Source organism: Rhinolophus ferrumequinum, chromosome 18, assembly GCF_004115265.2.
Source record: "Rhinolophus ferrumequinum isolate MPI-CBG mRhiFer1 chromosome 18, mRhiFer1_v1.p, whole genome shotgun sequence".
Classification (NCBI taxonomy): Eukaryota; Metazoa; Chordata; class Mammalia; order Chiroptera; family Rhinolophidae; genus Rhinolophus; species Rhinolophus ferrumequinum.
The window spans coordinates 43,971,647-43,998,171 of record NC_046301.1 but is presented as its reverse complement, the minus strand read 5'-3'; the positions used below and the strand labels follow the sequence as shown (position 1 = coordinate 43,998,171).

Sequence of the window (26,525 nt, the reverse complement as noted above, 5' to 3'; positions counted from 1 at the left end):
ATCAATTGTTTGAATTCTAGATTTATGTTTTCTAATTTTCTTTGCCAGTTACCCTGCAGTTTGTGAATTTTTGCAGAATAATAATTTGTTGTCAATAATCAGAGCCCATGAAGCCCAAGATGCTGGGTAAGTTATATTAAAACTGTACCAAATATCACGGCAGAGTTTTTGCCTTTAATATCAAGACAGATGGGTTGTTATCTCTCTTTCCAGGTATCGAATGTACAGGAAGAGCCAAACAACAGGCTTTCCATCACTCATTACAATTTTCTCTGCTCCCAATTACCTAGATGTCTATAACAATAAAGGTAAAGAAGTCCAGCGATATTTGAGTTTGAATTTGTGAATAAATGTGAGCTCTAGTTTAATCATATGTATGTATGTTTTAATATATATAAGAAGAATAAATTACTTCAGGTTCAAGATAGAATAGCTACCATGTTTCCCCGAAAATAAGACCTAGATGAACCATCAGCTCTAATGCCTCTTTTGGCGCAAAAATTAATATAAGACCCAGTCTTATTTTACTATAATATAAGACTGGGTATAATACAATATAATAATATAATATGATATAATATAATGTAATATAATATAATATAATTAATAAGACCAGATCTTATATTAATTTTTGCTCCAAAAGATGCAGTAGTGCTGATGGTCTGGCTAGGTCTTATTTTTGGGAAAACACGGTATCAGTTATTGGTTTTAGTGAATTGAATTAATTTGTAACAGTAGTACTTCAATAAATGTCACCGTTAGATGTTTTAATGTTTGTGATTATTAAGCTGTGTTTGCTCTTCTTGAGTAGTAGTACAGGTAGAATGAATACTGTACAAAAAGTCAGAAACATCTTCATTTTAGTCCAAGTGCGGCCAGAAACTAATCATGTGACTAGTCACATCATCTCATTAAGCTTCAGTTTCCCAAATAGAAACAGAAAATTAGCTACACAGATGCCTTTCAATGCCGAAATTCTACTTCTAAGACTTGATCCTATTAAAGCCCTTTTTTAATTTAATTTTTATGATTCGTAGTTCATAAGTTTTGTATCAGGTCGGTGGGCCACCTAAAAACTTCATGCCCTTTTTAACAATTTTGTTGTTTATAAAGTATGACTATAAAATAATAAAACTTTTAAACACGCCAGAACATATATATCCGAGTGAGTGTTATCCCTTGAAAGTAGTTACCTTGGGAGGCTATACGCTTATTCCACCAATGCTGCCATTGTTCAAAACATTTCTGGAACTCCGTTTTTTTGGCCTGGCCTTCAGAGTCTGCAACACATTCTTTTGATATTATCCTCAGTGATGGGAAGTCTTCGTCCTTTGAGGGTGGATTTGATTTTTGGAACAGCCAAAAGTCATTCAGAGCCAAGACTGATATAAGGTGAGTGATCAAGCGAGATAATACCATTTGGGGTCAGAAACAAGGTATGATTATAAGGTAATGAGACTGGTTTTCTTTGTGTTGCTTATAAAATGGCTCTGGAGGCAATTCCAAAAGAGGAGTTCGAAAAACGTTTTGAATAATGGCAGCATCTTTGGATTCCATATACAGTAAAGGAGCAAAGTGTACAGAAAAGGGCACTAAGCTAGGAGTCAGAAGTCCTAGTCTCATCCTGCTTCGCTTTTAAATCCAGTTAACAAGATACTTCACATTTAAGTTCACTTCACATTTAACAAGATACTTGACTTCCCTGAGCCTCAGTTTAGCTTTAAAATACTTGTCATGTAGGGTTGTTGAAGATAAATTGGAATACTAAAAATGAATATTAAAATCACTGATCAAACTATAAATTGCTGTAATTCTATAGCATTTTGCTGTTATTGTGCCTGGTGTGATTACATCCAAGGACCATGCTCATCTGATATATACAGTCTGGTGTGTTTGCAGTTGCTGGTTTCTCAAGTCTCGTTACTTTATAGTCATGCCTTGTCCATGCAGTTGGGGAGAGACATTTGAAAGAAGTCCGCGATGTACTTACTGTTTACTCTACTTAAAAGTAAACTATGGAATGTCACGTCTCCTATAAATCTGATTTGTCCTCTCAGTGTGTCCTTGTAATTTGCTGTCCATTTTGTAAAAGCATTTCTTTGACTTAGTTCTCTCCCAGCCGTATGCTTTCTTTTTCCTTCTTGTCATTCTTTTCTGTCTTAGCTGTCTTACAATGCTCTGCTTCTCCCTACTCCATTCTTTCTTATTTCTGTTTCCTAATATTTTCAGTATATTAAGAGACTTCGTTTGGTCTTGTCTCCTCCCTTATGAATGGCATGCACTGCTTGTGCTGTGAAACTTCTTTAAGGACCCTGAGTGGCTCCAGTCCTCATATTTGTGATGAAGACTTTCCCTTCTCACTCCTTGCTTTAACCTTACTGTTAATATTGGTTGCCCAGTGGATTTATCCGTGTGCTAAGCTGAACCATGTCATTTAATCAGCAATCACTTTACTGCCAACTCACTTTTTGCCCCATTCTAATCTGGTTTTGTTTTTGATTATACTTAGTACTTTTAAACTTGGTACACTTGATTATAATTAGTAAACTTTTAAAGTCACAGTCCATTCTACCTGAGTTTTCTGTTGGCTTTGACATAATTAGTAACTTTATCTTGAAACAACAATCTTATTTTCCTTGATTGTTTCTTAAGCATTTTTTAGGAAAAAGGCAGAAAATATGGCACCAAAAATACTCTCTGGTGGTACTCAGATACTCACCATACAAGTACCTCTTTTCTTGAAAAAGGCAACTCTATCCCCCTTTCCTTCTCGTTCTTCTACTGTTGCTTTTCTTTCTTGAATATTCTTTAGACTTATTGGTACCAACAGGTATTTCTTAGTTCCACTGGTTATATGAAAGACCCTTAAGTCATGATTTTTAAAGACTTCTATTCTTATTTTTTTATGTGTCCACTGGAAGGATACCCAAAAGCAGTTTTTAAGCTCTCATTTCTAATCACCACTGTTAAGACCCACCTCCCACCTTTTTTTCCCTGTGTAGATTGAGGGAATTATTGAATAATTATACATTTATCTAACCTAAATAAAACACATATACATGAAAATAATGGGGACATGTGCATTGTAGCCAGTGTTAGGTTTTTAAGAACTGAAGATCCTATTTTCGTGCATTTTCTTTATAATCTGTGGTGTACATTTTAGACATTTACTAACTTTTTGAGAATATTAGGCCATTCTATAATAAGGAAAGAAACAGGAACCAGGAGATGACCTATATCTGTCGTTCCTAGAGAGCTGTTAGACCCTGTTTTATTTATGATAACAGTAAGAATAATTCAGAGAATAATGCCAACAGCATTGTATTGCTGGTGATAAAGACTAAGGAATTAGATATTAAAACTTTTCAAATATAAAGAAAATTAGTTTGGTCCCAAAGTGTATGTGAAAATTTATGAAGTGGTTATTATTAAACATTTATAGAGTGCTAGCAATATGCTGACTGTGTTTAGGAGAAATGGGCATTGTTCATCCCACCACATTGTATGCAGAGATGATTTAATCAACTTTAAGAGAAAAGATTCTTATTAAAATATAGCTAACATACAATATTATATTAGTTTCAGGTGATTAAATAAACTTTCGAGCCTTGTAAATTGCTCCAAGTTTACCATCTGTAGATGGCTGCTATCTTGCAAACTCCCAGAGAGTTTATAAAATCTTGGGTTCTGGCTAATGACTAGCAAAGCAGCCAGTGTCCATTTGCTGAGAAATATTTGCCCTCAAAGGAGAGTTGTAATTGTAACTATTTGGTATATAGAGGGAAATTATGACAAATTTAGACAAAATTATGACAAACCTGTTCCTCTGTGCCATATTTTCTTGCTTTTTTTGTTTTTAGCTGCTGTGTTAAAATATGAAAACAATGTCATGAATATCAGGCAGTTTAACTGTTCACCACACCCCTACTGGCTTCCAAACTTTATGGATGTTTTCACATGGTCTTTGCCTTTTGTCGGGGAAAAAGGTAAGAGAACTAAAGTATCTGGACCATCAGTTGTCTTAACTAGTGATGAGAGCACACTGTATATTTGCATGAGCCCCCTGATGGTTCAGAACTGGTTGTTGTTGTTTTTTAAAGTTATCAGAAATGTTTTCTAATTTTCTTTGTTTTTATAAAGATTTTTAAATGGCACTTAATTGGTTTTTAAATTATAATTCTAGTCTATTATGCTCTTGTTCTAAATGGCAACTTAAAGTAGCTGTCCTACTGTGATCGAGATGTTAAAATAACATAAGTCATTACACCATCCCTTCAGTGACTTCTTCAGCGATAAAGAGATTTAAATAGGAAATGTTATCCTTAGAATTTTATCTGTACACCTATACAAATATAAAATAATCCTGTCGGACATGGATCTGGTGGCTTAACTTCTTTACAAAATGGGAGGAAATCTTTTCATGTGCATATCAGTGAGGAAAATGCTCTGGGTAGCAAGCACTCTAATGAAATCAAGTAACTATACAATGAATCTTCGAAGACTCCAGACTTTTTACTGCAGCAAGTGATCTACCCAAATTCTATATAAACCTGAAGGTCTACACTTAATGCTGCTTTTTATAGCTACTCTTTATAGCATAATGACAAGTCATTTTTATCTATGTTTATTTAGATATCCACACCATTTTGGGGAAAGTACCTTATTAATTGTGTGAATTTGGGGCTATTTTGTCTTACCATATAGTCACAGAGATGCTGGTTAACATCCTCAACATATGTTCTGATGATGAACTGATTTCCGATGATGACATTGAAGGTAAACTTGCCTTTTACTCACGTTACTAGAAACAAAGCTTTGGTTTCGGTGTTAGCCTGTTTTGAATAATTTTTTTCTCATTATAAAAGAATTGTGTTCAATGTGAAAAATATGAAAAGAAGTCACCTATAATCCTACTGTTATATCCACTGTTAATATTTTGGTGTATGTATACTGTGTTACTGTCTTTTATCTTTGCATATATTTTTGTTCTCTCTTTTTTCTATTTAACAAAAATGAGGTCATGTGATATTTACTGTTTTTGTAGACTAATGGTTACATCGTTGTCCATGTCAGTTGTTCTTTGTTTTAACCAATCCCCTGCTGTTGGATATTGGATATTTTTTCTAATTTTTTCTTTTTAAAACCCCATACAGTTTTGAATATTTTTACAAATGAATCTTTGCACATTCTGTCAACAACCGACATTTGTTACATGCCTGATATGGGCCAAGTACTGTTTAGATCCTGCTCTCAATAAGCTTATATTCTAGTGGAGGGAAGACAAACATAATAAATATAAGTCAGATGTTGATCTATGGTATGAAAGAAAAGAAAGGAGTATTAGGTAATGAACAGTAACATTTTCTTGATTATTTCCATAGGACAAATTTCTAGAAATTGAATGTATCTGTGTCAATTAATACTTACAATTTTAAATTGGATACAGATAATCTCTAGAAAGGCTACCAGTTTACATTTTGTGTATATGATGCATACTGTAGTTCACAGTGCTCTCTCTAATACTGCTTATAATTTTTATAGTCTGGTATTTTTGAAATTTTAATTTGTATTTTTATGATGACTAATGAACACTTTTCTTGTGTTTATTGACCACGTTTATTTTATTTCTCTTTTGTGAATTGTCAAGTCATACCTTTTGCCCATTTTTCTACTTGGTTGTGTACATGTTTGTTTGTTCGTTTGTTTTTCTTCTTATTGGTCTCTGAGGGATCTTTATGTAGTAACATTTTATTGCATATATAGCCAAGTATTTTTTTTATTAGTGTGTTGTGGGAGGTTTGATTTTAAAGGTAAGCCCTAACTTATCTGAGAATACGGAAGATTCTGGAAAGATGGTAGTACCTGAGCACAAATCTCTGTCATTCTGTCTAAGCTCTATGCTAAGGTTATTCACTCAACTGTTAGGATAAACTGTCAACATAGTGGCGAAAGCCTAGCTTACTGTGAGGATGTAGGAGAGTCCTATACATACTTATGCTTCAGATTCCACATTGAAGGTTCAGAGTAGATGGTACGTAGCTTGTGAGTACCTTTACATAGGGGATGGAAGGTCACTACCACGGAAACAATTCTTCTTGACCAAAAAGGGGAGCCAGGTCAAAATTAAAACAAAACAAAGAATTTAAGTTAGGAAAAGATGAAACATGTAAAAAATAGATCTAGTAAAATTTATATTGATATTTAAGTGCCTATGGAAGTTATTGTGAACTCTATGGTATGTTTTAAGAAAGGATTCTTGATTGTCATGAGGATATGCTTGCAAAATTATGCCAAAAATTGTGTATGGGAATATTTTTCAAAGTATCATCTGTAGTAGCAAAAGATTCAAAACAATCTAAGTGTTCCTTAGAGGAGAGCTGGTTAAATCAATTATGATATATCCATATGATAGATTCTCTACATGGAATATTATTTCCTTTATGCAAGCCTCCTTTCTCCCTTTCTCGTCTGGTTATCTCCTGTTCAGTTTATCATAACTTCCCCATGGAAGATGTTTCTGACCTCCCTGACTAGATCCAATACCCCTGCAATACTCTCAGTGGTGCTGACTTCTCCTTAGCATTTGATACCGTTGCAAATTTACATTTGTTTACATTATTATCAGATTAATATATTTTACTCCCATTCAACTGTAAACTTCCTGAATGCTGGGACAAAATGGTTTTTGCTCACCAAAATAGCCCTAAAACCAAGCATAGTGCAATGAGCATAATAGATAAATATTCGTGAGTTAGACTGAATGATATAAAGTGCAACTACTTAGAAAAAGAATGAAGTAGAGAGTTTGGTGCTGATGTGGAAAATCTATTAGCTGTTCTATTAAATGCAAAAGTAAATACATAGAATTCTCTCATCCCCATTTTTATAAAACGTGGATATAAGCTGATACATGCTTTAAAATTTTGTTTTTGAAAGGAAATGAAGAATAACCTTGTAGGTTAAGTTTGTGAATTGACCACCCTTCTAATTCCATTCCTTCCTGAAACCACAATAAAACCACAATACAATTTTGGTTTTACTTAAGTGTTATAAACTAAGGATTTCCACTTTAGTAAGCCAGACAAGATAGTTTAAATCAACCCTGACTCTTAAGACAACTGGAAAAGTGAGACAAACTATTTTTAAATTTTGCTTTAAAGGCATTCAGAAAGCTAACAAAATAATAAAGAATTACCAAGTTAAGATCTGGAAAAAGGCATAAATTCAGAGAGGTAAGACCAACATTTGGGACTGTTTCTTTCCTAAAGACATTCATGAATTTCAAACGAGGGGGCTAAGAAGTTGATCTGCCCTCCTGATAGAAGCTAAAAAGGTTGGGATTCCTGGCTTGCCAAGGATGATGTACGCACCAGTACGCTCCGGCTTACTGGTTGTATCCATGTAAGAGTAAGGATGAACTGGAAATAGAACCTTCAAATCATTTCGATTACTAAAGTTTAAATAAGGTAGTCCCAGGTACCTGGCAAAAGCAAACCTCTCTAGACTAAGATAACATCATATAAGACCTTAAATTACCAAAATCTTTCAAATATTATATATGGCTCACAACCGAAAATGACTAGGCATATGAGGAGACATAATGGCATGAATGAGAACCAGCAGAAACAGAAAAAAATAAAAACAGACTCCCAGGTTCTCCAGACACTGGCTTTATCAGACCAAATGTTAAAATAATTGTGCTAAAAAGCAAAACAATGCTTCCTATGTGCAAGAACATAAAAGACAAGATTGAAATATTTGGCAAATAACTGTGAATTATAAAACGAGATATAACAGAGTTGATAAAACACCAAAAGAAAATTCTAGGAATGAAAAGTAAAATAACAAATTAAGAAACGTGACAGATGAATGAACAGCAGATTTAATAAAGCTAAACAGAGAAGAAATCAACCAGAAGGAAGGTCAGAAGAAACAATCTAGAATGAATCACAAAAAGAAAATGTAAAATACCAAAAACAGCCTAAGAGACAGAGAATACAGTGAATAGGCCTATCAACTGTATGTTTGGAGTCCCAGAGAAGAGAGAATGGGGTAGAACCAATATTTGAAGAGATAATGAATAAAAATTTTCTAAAATAGATAAGACATTAAGCCACAGATTAAGAAGCCCTGTAAACCAAAGCAGAATGAATACAAAGAAAACAACATCTAGGCAGCACATCATAGTAAAAGTGCTTCAGATGAAAGACAAAGAAAAAAATCTTTTAAGCAGCCAGAAGAAAAGAAATTACTTTCAAAAGAGAACAAATAAACTGACGGTGTATTCTTAATGGAAACAGTGGAAGCAGGAAACAATGTAAAATATATTCAAAGCACTGTAAGATGATAACTGATAAGTGAGAATTCTATATCTAGCAGAAATATCCTTCAAGAATTAAGAAGAAATAAGCATTTTTCAGATATCCCTCCCTTAAAACATTTACTATGAGAATTACCAGGAGACCCACACTAAATGAAATTCTAAATGATATTCAAGCAGAAGGAAAATATCACATGGAAGTTTGGAGATTCAGGAATAAAGAGTAAAAATAGTAGAAAATATGTGGCTAAATCCTATAAATGTAGAATTTATTAAACAATAACAATAATGTTTTATTAGATTTAAAAAGACAGAATTAAAATATATGACAATAATAGTTGGCAGTGGGATAATTATAGTTAAAGTGTGTGGAGTGTATAACATTGTACTTTGATAAAAGATGCATGTTGTAATATGTAGAAACCTGTAAGGAAAGATGTTTGTTTGGTTGGTTGGTTTTTTTAAGTATATAACTTTTAACTTATAGAAAAATGGAATGATAAAAAATAACCTGGAAGAACACAAGAAAGGAGGGAAGGTAAATATAGCAGCAGGACAATAGAATAAATTATGATGATAAATATATTAGCAGTTTTATTAAATATGAATAGATAAAGGTCAGATTGTCTGGTAGAATTTAAAAGAAAACTTTATGATGTTTTCTTATAAGAGACAGATCTCAAGCATAAAGATACAGAAAGCTCGAAAGCAAAACATTTAGAAAGAAACCACACAAAAATTATACAAATTCATCCTGAGAATAAAAAAGAAATTCTCATTTAATGAGGCCAGTATAACTATGGTACTAAAACATGACAAGGGCATGAATATAGATAGAATAACCCTAAACAAAACATCATCAAATTGAAACTAACAACATACATAAAAGAATTATGCCTCCCAAATAGCTTGATTTGTTCCAGAAACCTTATAAGGTTTTTCAATCTGTGTATACTCATGTAAAATGCTAATAATTGTGGCAACTCTTTTCTGTATATCTAAAACTATTCTAAAATAAAAATTTTATTTAAAAAATCAATCAGAATAATTCACTGCATTAACAAAAAAAGAAATATCATTATCTCAGTAGATGTAGAAATAGCATTTGGTAAGCTTCACCTTTCATTTACAATAGATCTTTTAAACTAGGTTTAAAGAAGAATTTTTTGACAAACGTACCAATAAAAATCTATAGCTAACATCATATGGTGAAATATTGAAAGCTTTTCTCAATGATTGGGAACATACAAGGATGCTGACTATAAATACCTCTATACTCATATTATATTATATTAGAGTATAATATGATACTCTGTATCATATTTGAAGTCGTATCCAATATAATAAGGCAAGAAAAACAAATTCAAGGTATAAAGATTGGAAAGGAAGAAACAAAACTATCATTATTTGTAGATGATATGGTTGTATACAAAGAAAACTTTTTAAAGTCTATAGATAATTATTAGAATCAATAAGTGCAGGTAGTAAAGCTGCTGGATACAAAGCTAACAACCAAAAATCCTTTGTAATTCTATTTACCAGCAACAAACAAAATGAAATTTTTAAAAAGATGCCATTTATAATATCATCCCTAACAATAAATCTAGCAAATGATGTGAAACCTCTAAGCAACAAACTATAAAATATTGTTAGAGAAATTAAAAGGGATCTAAATAAATTGGAAGGAAATATCTTGTTCATGGATTATTGGAAGATTCACTATTCTAAAGATATAAATTATTCCCAAATTTATCTATGGATTCAAAGTCAAATATTAACAATTTGATTCTAAAATTTATATGGAAATACTAAGGATAAATTCTAAACATCATATGGAAATAACTTAAGTTTTGAAGAAGAATAAAGTGGGAGGACTTGTTCTACAGGATATCAAAATTTACTATAAAGCTAGAGTAATTGGGATTATTAGGGCAAAGACAGACAAGCATTGAAACAGAACAGAGAATCCAGAAATAGATCCACACAAATGTGGACACTTGATTTAGACCAGAGGTGGCACTGCAGAGTAGAAGGAAAATGATGGTATTTTTCATAAATGGTCTGGGGATATGTATTAATATTTGACTGAAAATTAAACCTGACCCCTATCATATTCCAAACACAAAATAAATTCAAGATGGATTAATACATTCAAATATGAAAGGCAAAACAATAAATCTTCTAGTATTTATAATATAGAATAGCTTCATGATCTTGGGGTAGAGGAAAAGTTTTTAAACAGAACACAAGAAGCACTAACCATACAGGAAATTAATAATAAATTGGACCATATTAAAAATAAGAACTTGTGTTTACCAAAAGACTCTATTAAGAGTGAAAAGACAAGCTACACAGTGGGAGAGGATTTTTGCAACACAACCAATGAAGGGCTCACTTGCAGAATATATAACAAACTACAGATCAATAAGATGAGACTTGAACAAGCACTTCACAAAAGAGGATATCCAAATGGCCAGTAAAAATGTGAAAAGATATTCAAGCACATTGGTAATTATAAAAGTGCAAATTAAAATCGCAATGGATGATTCTATTCAACCACTAGATTGTATAAAATTAAAGATGAATAATAACAAGTATTGGCCAGGATGGGAAGTAGCAGGAATGCTCATACACTGGAGTATAAATCGGTACACCCCCTTTAATAGATAGTGCCAAACTGTTATCCAAAGTTGAACATATATGTACCCTATAACTGAGCATTTTAATTCTAGGAATATGCTTACAGAAATGTGTATAGCAAAGGGAAGTGCATAGGAGTATTCATAGCAGCCTAATTCAAAATAGCCAAAAATTGGAATCAGCCCAAATGACCACTGACAGTAAAAAGGAGAAATAAGCTGTGGCATATTCATATAGTGGAATTATATACGATAATGACAATGAACTACAGCAACAGAAAGCATGGATGAATCTTACAATGTTGAGCAAAAGAAGCGAGACACAAAAGACATACTTAATTGTTCCAATTACGTAAAGTTCAAAAACAATGAAAACTGTAGTGCTTGTGGACGCATGATCAAACTATAAAGAACTGCAAGAAAGTGATTTCAATGAAAGTCAAGAGAAAGATTTTTTGGGGGAGGAGAGAGACTATAATTATTAGGAGAGGCCCCAGGAGGGCATCTGGGGTGCTCACAAGGTTCTATTTATTGACCGGAGTGGATTATATAGTCATTTGCTTTTTAATAAATCACTGAGTCACGTGTTTGTTTTATGTACTTGTCTGTATGTTTAGCATACTTCACAATAGAAAAAAGATTTTAAAAAGTTATAAACCTACGAGAATGCAGAGATTTTTGTAGGGATATTTGGAAGCTGGAAAACAAACGAATTAGTATTACTGACTTAGCTGATTTCAAGAAAGCCAAAGTCCAACTTTCAGGAATGCTGAGTTCCAGCACAGAATCCTCAAAAAGCAGAGGAATTGGTAGTGCCAATTGCTAGAATTGGGTACTATGGGTTAGGGGGAGGAGGGAGATGGGCACTGATAAAGTAAGGAGACTGGGTGAAAGCTTTTGGAAAGGCATGTAAAGTAGTTTGCTGGTGGGCAACTGCCTCTTTTCCAAGTCTGCAAGCTAATCTCTAAAAAACGTAAGCCAAAGAATGTAAGGACTGGGGGTACAATTGAGAACATCGATGGCTTGCCAAAAATGTGAATGAAGTAACCAGGTGTAGACTCAATACCGATAGAGAGAATTCCTTAATATAGGTTCACCCTGATTACTTACGCAAAGCTTCACGTCAACAATGCACCCACCAACTCAGAAAGCTTTTCAGTCCTTCAGTCTTAATCCTCAGCAAACATTCAGGATTAGCGGACACCTCTGGAGTCTCTGAGAGACAACAACAAAAACAGCAATAAAGCAACTTAAATGAACTTGAGATCCTGAAGGAAATATAAAACTTTAAAAAGGAAAAACTATAAAATCTCCAGAAAGACACGGGAAGATACTGAACCCATTAAATAAAAACAGAATGCCTTATTAAGAGATTTGTAAGCTGTTTGTTTTGTCCTGTTTTCGTTCCTTGCTTTCAGCGTCTTTGTTCCACAAATATTATGTTTTTCTGTGTCCAATTTTATTTTCATGACCTGTGGGGATAGCACATGTTGAATACTAATAGATGTGAATTAATGTAAAACTATAAACTTTTAAGAGGGGCAAAACTACTGACAAGAAATCTGTAATTTAACATCTGTTATGACACCAAGGGTGTATCTCTTCTGAGCTGATAAAGTTAATAGCCTGCTTCTCTCATTGCATTTCACTTTGATTTTTTTTTCTCTCTTCCATGAAAACTTAAATTGCTCTTCTCACATTTCTATCTTCATCTCCTTGTTTTCTTGGTGTCTCTTCTCCCTGAAGATCACTACATTTCAAGCTATCAGAAAGGTATCTTGACTAAACTGTGCTAAGAGCTTAATAGTCGCTGTCTGTCCCACCACAGTCTATGAGTTAGACTTTTTTAGTTGTAGTTGAATAATTTCAGACAGGCTCTCCATCCTCCCTTTCTGTTGTAATGCATATATTTTCTCTGGACCTGCTGTATGATCCTGCAGGATACTGAGAGTTAGGGGGGTGAGGAAGGAGAGGCCATGTTTCTTTTTCTGACTTTTGAATGCAGTCACCTGGTGCATGCTGGACCTCGGCTACTCATGTGTGAGCTGTTTCCTGAATCCTAGATGAAGAAAGGTCATAAAGTCGTGTGTTAACTTTTTTGATGTTGCTTTATAAAATACCTTACCCATCATCATCATTTGTACTACCCAGTTGTCTGTGGTAGTTGTTACTCACCAGTTTGTGAGGATTATACTCGTAGAATGAAAGCAGCCCTCACAGTAAATTCAGGAGAGCTAACTGTGTATTGTGTTTATGTGCAGAAGACAACTGCTGAAATCATCACTTGCCATTTGCAGGCCAAACCCTGCATCCTAAGGTGGCTCACAGCATTCTCAAAACAGATCTTTGCTATAGCAACTATTTTTGTTTATATGTGTGTATTACATTCTTCTCTGTGTTCTACATTTCAGAACCACAAATAAGTTCCTACCTCTCATAGATCTGCCCAGTCTTTCTTTTTCGTGGCCCCTCCATTTTTCACTTCATATTTTTTCCTTCTGGTTTGTTTTTTCTCTTGCTCCTTAGCACTTCCTGGGATTTTGTTTGTTTGTTTATTTAAATAAACTTGGGCTTTGATTTCTTTTTTAAAATAGTTTCTTTAACTTAGAAAGATACTTCTTCCTGCACTTTTAAAACTAACACATTCCTGTAATTTACTTATTCTTTGTATTCTAAAAGGAGGCACCACAGTTCGAAAGGAGATCATCAAGAATAAAATCAGAGCCATTGGGAAGATGGCACGGGTCTTTTCAATTCTTCGGTAAGGATAAGTCTGTCATTACAAGGTGGGACAAAAGCATTTTGAGAGTACATTAGAAGTTGATTTCAGAGCAGGTATTTCTGAATTGGAATTTGCTATTAGAACTGTAGGTCTTTGGGTTGAGTGCAAATTGAATCAGACCTACATGTTAAAATGACTGGAAATGTTCAGGCAAACATTTGGTACGAGCTCAGAAGTAGTGAATGTAGTGGTTTAGTGTGGATTCTGGAGCCGGAGTGCCCATGTTCTTCACATCCTGGCTCTACCTCTTCTTAGCTGTGTGATCTTGTGCCTCATTTTACTTGTCTGTAGAAGAGTGATAAAAACAGGATCTGCTTTACATGGTTATTAGGAAGATTAAATGGTATAATATATGGGAAAATTAGAATAGCACCTGGTTATTAAGTGCTATTCATTTAAAAGCAAAACCTGGCAGATTATTTAAAAAGTGGAATATTTAGAGAAAACATCCCTTTCTTTGGGTCAGGGAAGGGGTAGGGAGAAGGAGAACCTGTCCTCCATCTTTATGCATCTTTTCTTAACTTCCTTCAAGTACCGTGGAATTGCTGAGTAGTGGACACCCTGGCATTAACCCAGGGCTTTGATCTTCCTTTGCAGGGAAGAAAGTGAGAGTGTGCTGACTCTCAAGGGCCTGACCCCTACAGGTACACTCCCTCTGGGTGTCCTCTCCGGAGGAAAGCAAACTATTGAGACAGGTGAGTATGAGAAACGCACCTTTCAGGGACGCTGTGCTCCCATTACCCAGCAGTCCAAGTAAAATTTTAAATTGGGGCTTCATCAATAAAAAAGCATGAAATCTTGCCATCTGCGACGACATGGATGGACCTGGAGGGTATTATGCTAAGTGAGATAAGTCAGACAGAGAAAGACAAATACCATGTGATTTCACTTATATGTGAAATATTAAAAAATTAAATAAAAATAAACAAACACACTCATAGATACAGAGAGCAAACTGATGGTTGCCAGAGGGGAGGGGTTGGGGGGGATGGGCAAAATAAGTGAAGGGGAAGAAGAGGTACAAACTTCCAGTTATAAAATAAAGTCATGGGGATATGATGTACAGCACAGGAACTATAGTCAATAATAACTTTATACAGTGGCAGGTGACTTAACATGGTGATGACGTCATAAGGTATATAAATGAAAAATCATACCTGAAACTAATATAAAATTGTATGTTAACTATAATTTAAAAAAGTAAAATATTTTTTTTTAAATTGGGCTTCTTTCAATAAATGATACTGGAGCAATTAGATATCCATCTGCGTGGGATAAAATGAATCTTGACTCTTGTCTCCATATAAAAAAATTACTTCAAAATGAATTAAAACGTAAATGTAAACAGTAAAACTCCCAGAAGAAAGTGTGGAGAGTAGACATTGGGGTAGACAAAGAGCCCTTAAATAAAACACGAAAAGTACTAACCTTAAAAGAAAAAAATTAAATTTTATTAAAATTAAGAATTTCTATTTACAAAAATACATGATTAACAAAGGGAAAAGGCAAGCCATAAACTGGGAGGAGATTTTTGCAATGCATATGTCTGACAAAGGACTTGTATTAAGAATGTATAAAGAACTACAACTCAAAAAGAAAAATGCAGACAACCAATTTTTAAAAAATGGTCAAAAGATTTTCACATGCACTTCAAAAAAGAGGATATCGAAATGGCCAATAAGCATATGAAAAGATGCTTGATATAGTTACTCATCTGGGAAATGGATATTAAAATCAACGTGAGATACCACTACATACTCCCCGGAATGGCTAAAATGAAAAAGTCTGACAATACCAAGTGTTGATGAGTTTGTGGAGAACTAGAACTAGATACATTGCTGATGGGCTTGTAAATTGGTTCAGTCACTTTGGAAAACTGTTTACTGGGCAGAAAACCAAAACATGTCTACCCCATAACCCAGCAATTCCACACCTGGTATATATTGAAGAAAAATTAATGCATATGTCCACCAAAGGATGTGCATTAGAGTGTTCACCTTAGCTTTATTCATAAGAGCCGCAAATGGGAAACAACCAAGTGGTCAGCGGCAGCAGAATAAATAAATAAATAGTGTGATATGTATACAGTGGAATACAACTCAGCAATAAAATAAATAAAATAAATACATGCAAAATCACGGTTGACTCTCACAGACATCTTGGTAAACTAAAAACGCTAGACACAAAAGAGCACAAACTGTCTGATTTATATAATGTTCAAGAACAGGGATACTAATGGTAATAGAAATCAGAATGACACTTCGTTTGGTAGGAGAATCTGAGCCCAGAAAGGGCCTAGGGGACTTCTGGAGTAGTGGAAATGGACTGTTGTATATCATTATCGGGGTGCTAGTTACACAAGTCTACACACGGATAAAAATGTACTGAGCTGTACACTTCAGATTTGGGTACAAGATAACACCTCGCCTGTGTATGTTTTATACCTCAAATGTTTTTGGTGAGTTAGTCAGAAAGGGAGTTTGTCTCTTTGCCTATTAGCCATATCCTACTCCAGTGCCACAGTCACCTCTTCAACCAGAATGTCCACTCTAAAAATTATATGAGCACTGACTTCTAAGGAGAGGGCTTTATGGAACTCTGGAATGAAAAGATTGTTGTTTGTCAGAATACGCATAGGGCTGTCAAGCAAGAGGAAAGGACATGAGATCACACCGTTGGATGACTGTTATTAATTCTAGGCATGAAAACTGGAGTTGCAGCATTAACAACTTAAACTAGAGTTTCATCGCTTTTTTGCCCCCTTGTTTAATTGCAGTTTCTACTTAAGTTTTTCTTTTTCTCCTTGTCGTTCTGCCACTTAGAGGAAGTAGAAATTCCACTGGTATTGATTTATAGGAACAAGCTCCTTTTCCCCCTTTTTAATAGGACCGAGTTCCTCCTCTTTCAAATTGAATACTGGAATATTAGAGGTTAGCTATTTGGAAGGAAGAATGTACATTTGTTTCCTTAGAAGTATATAATTAATGTTCCTAATTTCTGTAGTTTCATAGAAAGAACCAGTAAACTATTTCAGATTGAATTTTTTTCTCTCAAATAAAACATACGGTTTCTTGTAAGCAAAATGCTTTTCCACCATGACTTTGCTTGGTAATTAGTCATGTGAGATATTCTGAGAGCAGCTCTGACAAGGCAATTTAGCATTAACAGGAAGTCACATGGGTGAAGAAGGGAATGTCCTATAGCAGCCTTACTTTCAAAGTTTGGAAAATTCACTGATCCACAAAGTCTTCATTTTAATCTGAGCCAATTTTTTCTAGACCTTGAAAGAGCAACTATGCCAATCTGGGATGAGTAATAAGAGAATTTTATAGATGTATTATTTGTAGATTTATCTGTTTATTTATAACCCTTGGTCTACCTTTTGTTTTCAGTCCCTAATATATCCAGCTTCTTAATTTCTAATATGACTATGAGTGTTTTAATCAATACAAGATTGTTTATTGCGACTTTAGAAATCTTCAGGAATGCTTAAGAATAAAACTACAGTCGGGGCCCACTTTTTACAGCTTCTTATTCTCTCCTATTGTTTGATAGGAACTGAGTTTATTTTGTCATTTTCCTGTCATAGTCTCAGTTCCACAGGTTCATTGACAAACTGGAACATTAGCCGAATAAGACCTTTTATTGTTTATATAATTTTACCTGGAGAGCTTTCAATCAACAATATTCCGTATGGCCTTGTAGCATACATTCATTCATGCCCCACCTTGTTCCAAGAGGGATTGGAATAAGTTACAGTATACATACAGCACAGTGAAGTAAAATAAAAATGCTTGGAAATTGGAGCACAAAGGAAAACAAACAGAAAAGCCAATAATCAGCCATAAATCTGATTCCACGCTTCACAGTAGCCAAAATAAAAGAAGAAAGCTAAGAACTGAACAATATTCACAAAGACAATAAGATAAAAAACAGATCAGTTATAAATTGGACTTCATCAAAATTAACTTTTGTGCTGCAATTGGAACCGTGAAGAAAGTGAAAAGACAACCCATAGAATGGTTGAAAATATTTACAGATCATACATCCGATAAGGGACTATATCTAGAAAATACAAAGAATTTATAACTGAATAATAAAGGGTCAAACAACTCAATTAAAAATGGGTAAAAAATTTGAATAGATGAGCACACAGTGTGATATAGCGATGATATATTATAGAATCGTACACTTGAAACCCATGTAATTTCACTAACCATTGTTACCCCAATAAAAAAATTTTTTTTTGAATAGGCATTTTCCCAAAAAACACATACATAAGGTCAATAAGCACATGAAAAGATGTTCAACACATGCTAACATCTTTTTAATGTCCTAAAAAGATGGACATTAAGGAAATGCAAACAAAAACCACAATGAGATACCACTTGACACCCACTAGCATAGTTGTGATGAAAAAGGTAATAACAAGTGTTGATGAGAATGTGGAAGAATTGGGACCCACGTGCACTGCTGGTGAGGATGTAAAATGGTGCAGCTGTATATCCTTTACTGAATATATATATATGTTTCAGTAAGGGGAAAAAGTCAGTTTGTCAGTTTTGTATGACTGTTTCTTATAATGTCCTTCAGTACAGACTGATTCCTTAATACCCAATACAAAAAAGCAATTCTGGGAGAGCCCAAAACAATGTAACACTAGTACACACTTTTCCGCATAGCTTTTAAACTCTAATTAGGCCCTCACTCTGTGTACAGTTTTAGACAGTGCTCTGTTCTCCCACTTCCTAATCATTGCCTCAGTGATATACTGTTTGAAGCAACTATCGTTTTCTTATGAAAGTTTATTTTTTCTATTTGAGTAGATTAGAGGGGATGTGACACTGCTTTAACACATGTCTACATATGGTCGACAAATGTAAGCACTTGATAAGTTGATTCCAAGTTTCCATTTTTCACACTACGAGTATGTTAGGAAGTTAATTTTTCCATTCTCCCAGTTTCTCCTCTCATTGCTACAGAAAACCTCAGGAACAGAAACTGTTCCCGTTCATTCTTGTTCCCTGCCTTCTTGTTTAAAAGTTGGTATCAGAGGAACTGACAGCGTTCTCCTAATAGAATCTTTCTTGCTACAACCTGTAACCTTTTCAGATATTAGGGGTTTTACTGTCTCAGAAGAGGATGCAAAGAAGTTTCCCTGTTGGTATTAATTTTTCAATTGCTTCCTTTTCCATCAATGAAGGAGAAGAGGGCCTGCTTAGTAACTGGCCTGCTCTCTCGCACAGCGAATGGAGCCATATTGGTTGGAAATGTCAGCCTCTGCTACATCTCTAACCCCAGATGGTACATGAATTTGTATCCGGAATGGAACAGTTTTATGCCTTTGCCAGCTTAGTACTCTCCCCTCAGACAAGAAATAACCCTACACTTGTAACCTATTTTTCTCTCCCTCCAAATGCCAGTCAAAAGCCATTCTTTTTTTATTAAGTAATTAAAAAGGGTGATTGGACCCCACATAAGTTGCATGAGAGCAATAAGTAGTTTTAAATAAGTTTTTTGAATAGGACGCAGCAGCAACTCATTTAAAATACCATCTGAACTATTACAAATCAAAGAATGGTTGTAATGTTAAATTATTTGAGTCTACGAGTTATTTTGATATGTGAATGTCAAGATATAAATTAGCAGCTAGCTATTTAAAACCAGGAAAACAACATGACTCTTGGTTTCTTATAGTCAGCTTGACTGGCCCAGTTGGCTTAGCTCTAGATGCCATTAGCTAAAAGATTCCCGTGCTACCTGGAATGTTAAAAATATTAGAAACTCTCCCCACCTCAACCCCCCCAATTTAGTTTCTTGCAATAATCCTCTCGCTTCTCTAACTAGTTGACTTTGACTATGGGTGGGAATAGGCTAGAAGGTGGGACCCTGGGATGTCTGCTGGCAGCGTTGCTGTGGGTTTACTCATCCTTTTTCTGTCTTCATTTTTGCATGCCACTGCTCCTGCCTCTTACAGCCACAGTAGAAGCAGTAGAGGCCCGGGAAGGTATGGCCATATTCCTATGTGATCATGTGTCTGTCTACTAGTTTTAAAAAACTTTTTGTCAACGTTTGAAATCTTTTATTATTGCATCACCAGAACTGTAACAGTGAAAAAAGGAATAGATATTTCTAGGCATGCTCACAAAGTATCCTGCAGTTGTACTAATTTAAATGACCCTCTCCACAGCTACAGTCCTTTCTGGGCTCTGTTTCAATGCAGTGGCCGAAGCTGAAGCAACTGGTCCTGAGGGACCAAGTGGTTTAATTCCATAGCCCTTCCATATATAAGAGGCATCCATTTGCTAACTAGAGATTCAAACAGATCGGCCTCTTTAATGATTCTAAAAGATATCGAGAGCAGAGGCCAAAGTAAACAGGAATTTAGATTGATTGTTTTCTGAGTTTGCCCTAAGGCAGTCAAGCTAAATTATCTTTGTTCCTGTGAAAGCAGATTTTAAGTAACAAATTATCTGTGAACCTGTTGATGAAAACCATTGGAATTGATAAATTTAATTGTTTTGTTTGTTAGGTGAAGTGGTTCAAAATGGGAAAGCCGTTCCTTGACAATACAAAAGTTCAATCAGAAAGAAAATATTTAGAAACTACTTTTTAGATGGTTTTTAACTTACATTCAGCTCCTGGTTGTGCAAGATAAAAAGCTGTCCTTCTAAACAAAAAAGATTAGCTCTTTTGTTACTTTTTTTGTGGTCAGTGTGATGTTTGTGCTAAAGTACTCTGTTTAACTTGTTCTATTATTCTAGTGTTTTCTTTTTTCTCTCTTGCATTGAGCACGTTTCTGGCCCATAAGAAGCTCTTTCCCAAATGTACTGGGGCTAAGTTAAGAACTCGTTTGCTTTTTGTCAGGTATATTTCTGCTACGATTAATTGTACTGAGCGTCTATGAAAATTACTTTCACTGTTTCAGCTGCCCAAGCCTTGACGCCTTAAGGAATTAGTAGCTTCAAGACAAGGCTAATTCAAATCAAATATTGCCTATTAGTCTCACCAGACATGTGCTCCTTAGCCACCCTTCTATGTTTTTCTCTAGGAGGCTGCTGTGTGCTAAGAAACTTGAAGCTTGTCTGCCTTGATGTCTAATCGAGCTCCTCCCTTTCCTGTTTTTCTGTAGCCATCAGAGGGTTTTCACTTCAGCACAGGATCCGGAGTTTTGAAGAAGCCCGAGGTCTGGACCGAATTAATGAGCGGATGCCACCCCGAAAAGATAGCCAATACTCTGATGGGCCAGTGAAACTGGTAACCCCTGTACAACCAAATGCCACACACAGAAGTGACAAGGGAAGAAAAGCCAGTAATGACTCAGAGCCCTTCCGTGGCACAGGTGGATCCAAAACTTAAGAAGAAATTCTATTTATTTATTATTGGAAAACAAAAACAACTTTAACAACTTAAGCCTAGAGGTGCATTCATAATATTCTCTGCATTTATTCTGTAAGAAGGGTGACCATTTTATAAATTCTTTTAATTTATGTTTAATATATATAAGAAGTGCATCTGTTTTGTTTTTTCCTCTTTTTTCCTAATTTTTAGGAACTGATCTGATTGTCTGATACAGATGTGAAATCTTGTGCTATAAAGGGGACCTTCCCCTAATAAAAGGGCCTTGGAAACCTCCACCCTGGGTTTCTGACTTGAACCAGCCAGCCTTTTCTCTTGTTTTCGCAAGCTAATATCTTTCATTTCAGACTTAACTTTTCAACCGCAAGAAGATGGTTTGTTTCTTTCCTTTCCACAGGGTACCATTGAAAAAATCTCTTAGCTTTCAGTGGCTAAAACTTTTCTTCTTATGGAAAACTTGATTAGAGAAGAACTTCTAAGTGAATAACTGAACCCGGAGATTAGGGCTAAGGAGAATGTTTTCCATAATAACCTACTTTCTTCTGGACTCGCGGTTCCTTTTAGTATGTTCTAGGAAGGCAAAAGGTGATGAGAGATTTTTCTTAGACTCACTTAAAATTTGTTCGGGTAGTATGGGCCTGATTGGTTTAAACTTCCCTTAGAACTTTGGAGGTTTCTTAACTGTTGCCAGGTGCTTTTATTTTTGAACCCCAGGTGATTTATTCCACCTGCAAAGAAAGCTCCGTTGCTGACTACTTGATAAATGCCCTCTGTAAGACCTTCAACAGTAGGAAGTATTTATGTCTGTCTGTGTATTGCATCCAATATTATAGCATCTATTCTCCCCATTGTCTTTCTCTTTTCTATGTCAGCATTTTTTAAAACAACTGGGGTGATGGAAACTGACCAGGGTAGAATGATCCCCTTCTGAAGTGGAAGTCTCGCTAAAGGGCACTGGATGAGCGAGGATTTCATAACTTCTGTATCAATTACAGAGATGTTTCTCCATCTTACAACACTCATTGGGTTGAATCGTATGTCAGTGTCTGTCAGCATATGTTGGAATACAAAAACAAGTGTTCAGATATAATGTTTGCAGAATCTTCCTTTAGTTTTTCAAGTCACAACCAATTAGTGAGGGAACTTTCAGGGATCCTCAGGCTCCCATTTTTGGTGTAGCCTGGCGACCGGTGCCATGTCGTAATACTCAATGGTCAGCTTTGCAATGAGTGTGCATGTCTGGGCAACGCTACACAAAGTGCATATTTATGGAATTACTTAATGTCATTTGGGATGTAGCAAGTATCTCAGATGGTACTAACTTATGTTCGGAGCTTCAAGGACAACAGAAACCTTTTGCTAACAGTTCCCAATGTGTCCATGACAGAGATCAAAGCATTTTGAGGATTGGAATCTGGTGGCATGGGTTGCTCTGTTAAAAAAGATAGGAAGGATACTGGGGAAGAAGATAAAACCTGTGGGTTGTGAGTAAAACCTGTGCAAGAAGGGAGAAAAAGTCTTTTCTGGTCGTCATTTGTTTAAAGAGGGAATTCATCACCTGGCTGTGCTGAGACCCCGTCCTCCCCAGTCCCAGTATGAAAAAGACCGCTGTTTTGGAAATCTCACCTAAAATGAAAGTCAGTCCACATGACACATTTGATAGATGGCCATCTCTTATCCCTTTTGCCTTTTCATTGAGGCTGTTGTTTTACACACACAACCCACAGGTAGAAACCACTCTTATGGGCTTCAATCAGCAGGCAAGTCGTGAAATAGTTATTACACATCCTTGTAAGCAAAAACTAATATTGCACTAGTAAAAGAGATGATTATTTAGGAATGTCTTTTATCTTCTCACAAAGAAGCAAGTTTCCTTGACAGGCATCGCCAAAGGAGGTACCTTACAGGTACCCTTTGAGCTGTTGAAGGATAGGCTGGAGCAGAGAGGTGAGAAGTCATCATTCAAGAAAATCAGAGTGAGTTTAAAAGAGAGCAGCAATAGCTCTTGAAGGAAGTTAGGCTTGAAAATTCTGCTGAATTCTAAAGGAAAAGGTATTTCGTATGTTCTGTGGAAAGTTGGGGTATGTATTTCAACACTTTAGAAAGCTGTGTGTTAAGTGTGTCTGTATGATATAGATAGTTTTTTTTAAATCTTTTTTTTGGGGGAGGGGAGAGTATTGGGGGAACAGTGTGTTTTTCCAGGACCCATCAGCTCCATGTTAAGTCGTCGTTTTTCAATCTAGTTGTGGAGAGCACAGCTCACTGGCCCATGTGGGACTCGAACCGGCGACCTTGGTGTTATAAGCACCACCCTCTAACCAACGGAGCCATCTGGCCACCCCAGAAAGCTTCTTCAAGTGAGACCTTTCCTTAGTGTACCTGCGTATACACTAGCACCTATGACTCAAGGCAGTTTAGAAGGCATAAACCTTAGGAATATATCGTTATCACAGCACTTGTTCTTCACCCTAGACTTCACTGGAGGGTTTTTAATGTTTTAATCTAAAAGTAGCTCCCAATATGGCTGGTCGTCTGCGCTGTATTTGCCTTAGAACTACTATTCCTGCTTAGTGTCAGCATATCAAACAAACTTTCTAACAGCTGTCAGAGCTGAGTATTTCTGTTTTCAAAGCCTCTTCTATTAAATCTTCCCCCTGCATGTTCTAAAGACACTAAAAATACTTCTCTCTTGTTCCCCTTCACTTTAAAGTCCACAGGAACCTTATTTTCTCCACCTTCTCTCATCTAGGGGGAAAAAATGGACCACTTCTTACATCAGTTCCCTAGACACGTTGGAGGGCTCCTTTGTAAACTTTTGTGAAATATCATTTTAAAAATGACACTTCCCAAAGACCAGTTTTCCCAGTTTTGTCTACATCACATCATAAGAAATTTCGAATTGATCAGATGACTATTTTTTAAATAAATATTTAAAAACTCATCTAACACAAGTTCAAAACATATATCCTTTTAAAATCTCTGTGTTCTGGGGGGTGGGGGGAGTCTCTGTGTTCTGAACATTTGGAGCAAAAAAACCCCAATAAGCCAAGGGGTGTGTGTGTGTGTGTGTGTGTGTGTGTGTGGTAGAATGCTAAAACAAAAGGAGCCTGTGTTACCTCAAGGTAATACTGGGTTTGGGTACAGCATTGCTGATTCTCTGGCCTTTTGCAACTAGATATTAACCAGTGAAGTGAAAATTGCTTATCACACTCTGATGGGCCTGATAGGACTCCCGGCTTAGGCATGGAAGAACCAGACTCTCCATGAATATCAGTATTTTTCATATCCTTGTATCTATTGTCTTTTCTTTTCCTACACAGTTTATTACCCTGTTAACTTGAGTATGATTTCCTGACACTGTTCAAAATAGGTAAAGAAAAACCCTTATTGTTTTGTCCACAGAATATTATCATTTAATGACATTAAGAAGCAACGATGGGATTTCTTAAAATTGAATCAGTTACGGAACTTTCATCCTTGGGGTTGTCCCTTAGATCCTCTTCTAATTTTAAAACAAAGTTGGAGGCAGCTGCACTCTTTAAGAAAAATGTTATAAAACGTGACTACATGAGGTACAACCCGGCTTACCGCTCATGATCATTACTTGGGAGTCGTTCCAGTCTCTCAGACTAAGACTGAAATCCATTCCTTCTGCCCTCCCTTGTTTTATGTAAATACTGTAGCCGATCTTCAGAATTTTTGACTACCTTATCTATAGATGGAAAACTCAAGGTCTTGAGAATTAAGTTCATCTTGACCAGTCCGGGTGACCAGTTGTTTAAAATGGTTTTTAGGAAGAGCTTGCTCCAGGTTGACTGATTTAGGTTTTTCTTTGTGTTAGTTAAATCAGATTTTTCCCTCCAGTTTTGGTCGTTAAAAATTATTTCCAAACCCAGACAGACTTGTTGAGATATCCTAGAATCCCCAACTTTATTGTAGTTGTTATAGTAACAATGGAACCCACTTTTCCCCAAGGCATTATTCAGCATTCCCTACCCAGGCAGAAAAGATTTCGGAGAGGGGTGAATCTCCCCCAGTTATGGGAATGGGGCTCCAGCTTTCTAAATTATTTGTGGTTGTAACCATGGATACCCCCTTGTCTGGCCCTCGGTCCACATCTTTTCTGAAGCTTCTATAAGAGGGAGTAAAGGGCAGCCTGGGGAGCCCCCGCACTAGCTGAAGAGGGCCTGGGTTACCTGGAGGACAGTTCCGAAGCACTGTATTACCACAGTCCCACCTCAGCACTGCTGAGACCTAACACTCGTAGGAAAGCCGTAAGAAAAAACAGGTGTGTATAGAGGAAGAACGTTGCGTAGTCAAAAAATAGGGTTGTTACTCTTGAGTTGAGCAGAGAACTGCATTAACAATAGAGCTTTGTGCCATTGACAGAGTGTGAAAGAGGGAGCCTATATTACTTTGACACTTGTCACCTGCCCTGCCTATGTCTAGCCAGCCAGAGGGAGTGAGGTCAGAATCAGCTGCTTCATCTATGCAGTCACAAAGGTCAAGGTGATACCGGGGAGTATATTCCCTCCCAGGAGGCCGTGGCCTCAGCCCCAGCAACCTTGGCAAGACTTGTTAAATACCACCGTTGTGTGCGACAGTGTTATGCATCTTCTCTCCTACATCCTCATGACAAGTCTAGGTGGCTTAAGATCAGGGAGCGAAGACATAGACGTGGACCATCCCTCTGAGCAGCTCTGAAGTGGGGCCATGCACGCTGCCTTCCTGTGAGTTACTGCCCAGCCTCCCTTCACGCCCTTGGCATAGCTGTCTCCAAATATCTATTTTTCCACGTTAAAATGAAGAGCATTAATAAGGAGGAGGCCCCTTATTATTTTTCCTAATAGAAGTATTAGCAGGAAGAATCTGGTTTCGCTGCCTAAATGAGGTGGTCAGATATATGAGACTAGCTCGTGGTGTGCTTTTTTTTTTTCCAAGGCTTTTCTGGATGATGGTTATTTCCTCGTGCTTAGCCATTACTTGCTTTTTCTTGTTTTCAGTTATCTTAAAATGGTGGGAATGTTGTTGGTTGGCTGGAAATCATTTAATAAGTATTTTGTGAACAAGAAATTAATTTGTTAAAACTTTCTTGTAAACTGGAAATCATCTTTTAAAAAAAGAAGAACACTCTTAAAATCAAATGATAACTGTATTGGCTCCCTGTGTCTTTATTTTCTTTATTTCCTGGTGGAGGCACTTATATTTGGCTCTTAGCCATTCTGTAATTCCACAAGTCAAGGGAAAGCTTGACGTTTGCTGTCTGGTGTCTGATAATGCCGAGGAATTCCCCTCTCAAGGAAAGGAATCCCCCCACAAGGACCTCTTTCCTTCACCTGTTCCTCCTTTTCGTTTGAAACCAGCAGCGTGGCTGCAGTGGTGTTTCTGTTCCTCCCACTCAGAACCCACTGCCTTGCCCCGGCCT

The 26,525-nt window shown here is 36.1% G+C and overlaps 1 protein-coding gene across 4 annotated transcripts in view; it reads left to right on the top strand.

Annotated features, from left to right (window-relative positions):
• PPP3CC (protein phosphatase 3 catalytic subunit gamma) overlaps positions 1-21,398 on the top strand; it is a 75,742-nt gene extending 54,344 nt beyond the window's left edge. Inside the window, exons 7-15 of one of the 4 annotated variants that reach the window (XM_033134107.1) lie at positions 49-126; positions 214-308; positions 3,861-3,986; positions 4,705-4,776; positions 12,706-12,732; positions 13,639-13,720; positions 14,339-14,436; positions 19,719-19,748; positions 20,874-21,398. In XM_033134107.1, the coding sequence (XP_032989998.1) occupies positions 49-126; positions 214-308; positions 3,861-3,986; positions 4,705-4,776; positions 12,706-12,732; positions 13,639-13,720; positions 14,339-14,436; positions 19,719-19,748; positions 20,874-21,100 (835 nt within the window). In that variant the 3' untranslated portion in view covers positions 21,101-21,398. The remainder of the gene's footprint in view (positions 1-48; positions 127-213; positions 309-3,860; positions 3,987-4,704; positions 4,777-12,705; positions 12,733-13,638; positions 13,721-14,338; positions 14,437-19,718; positions 19,749-20,873) is intronic. The other 3 variants (XM_033134109.1, XM_033134108.1, XM_033134110.1) reach the window with 3 other exon arrangements.
• The last annotated feature ends 5,127 nt before the right edge of the window (positions 21,399-26,525 follow it).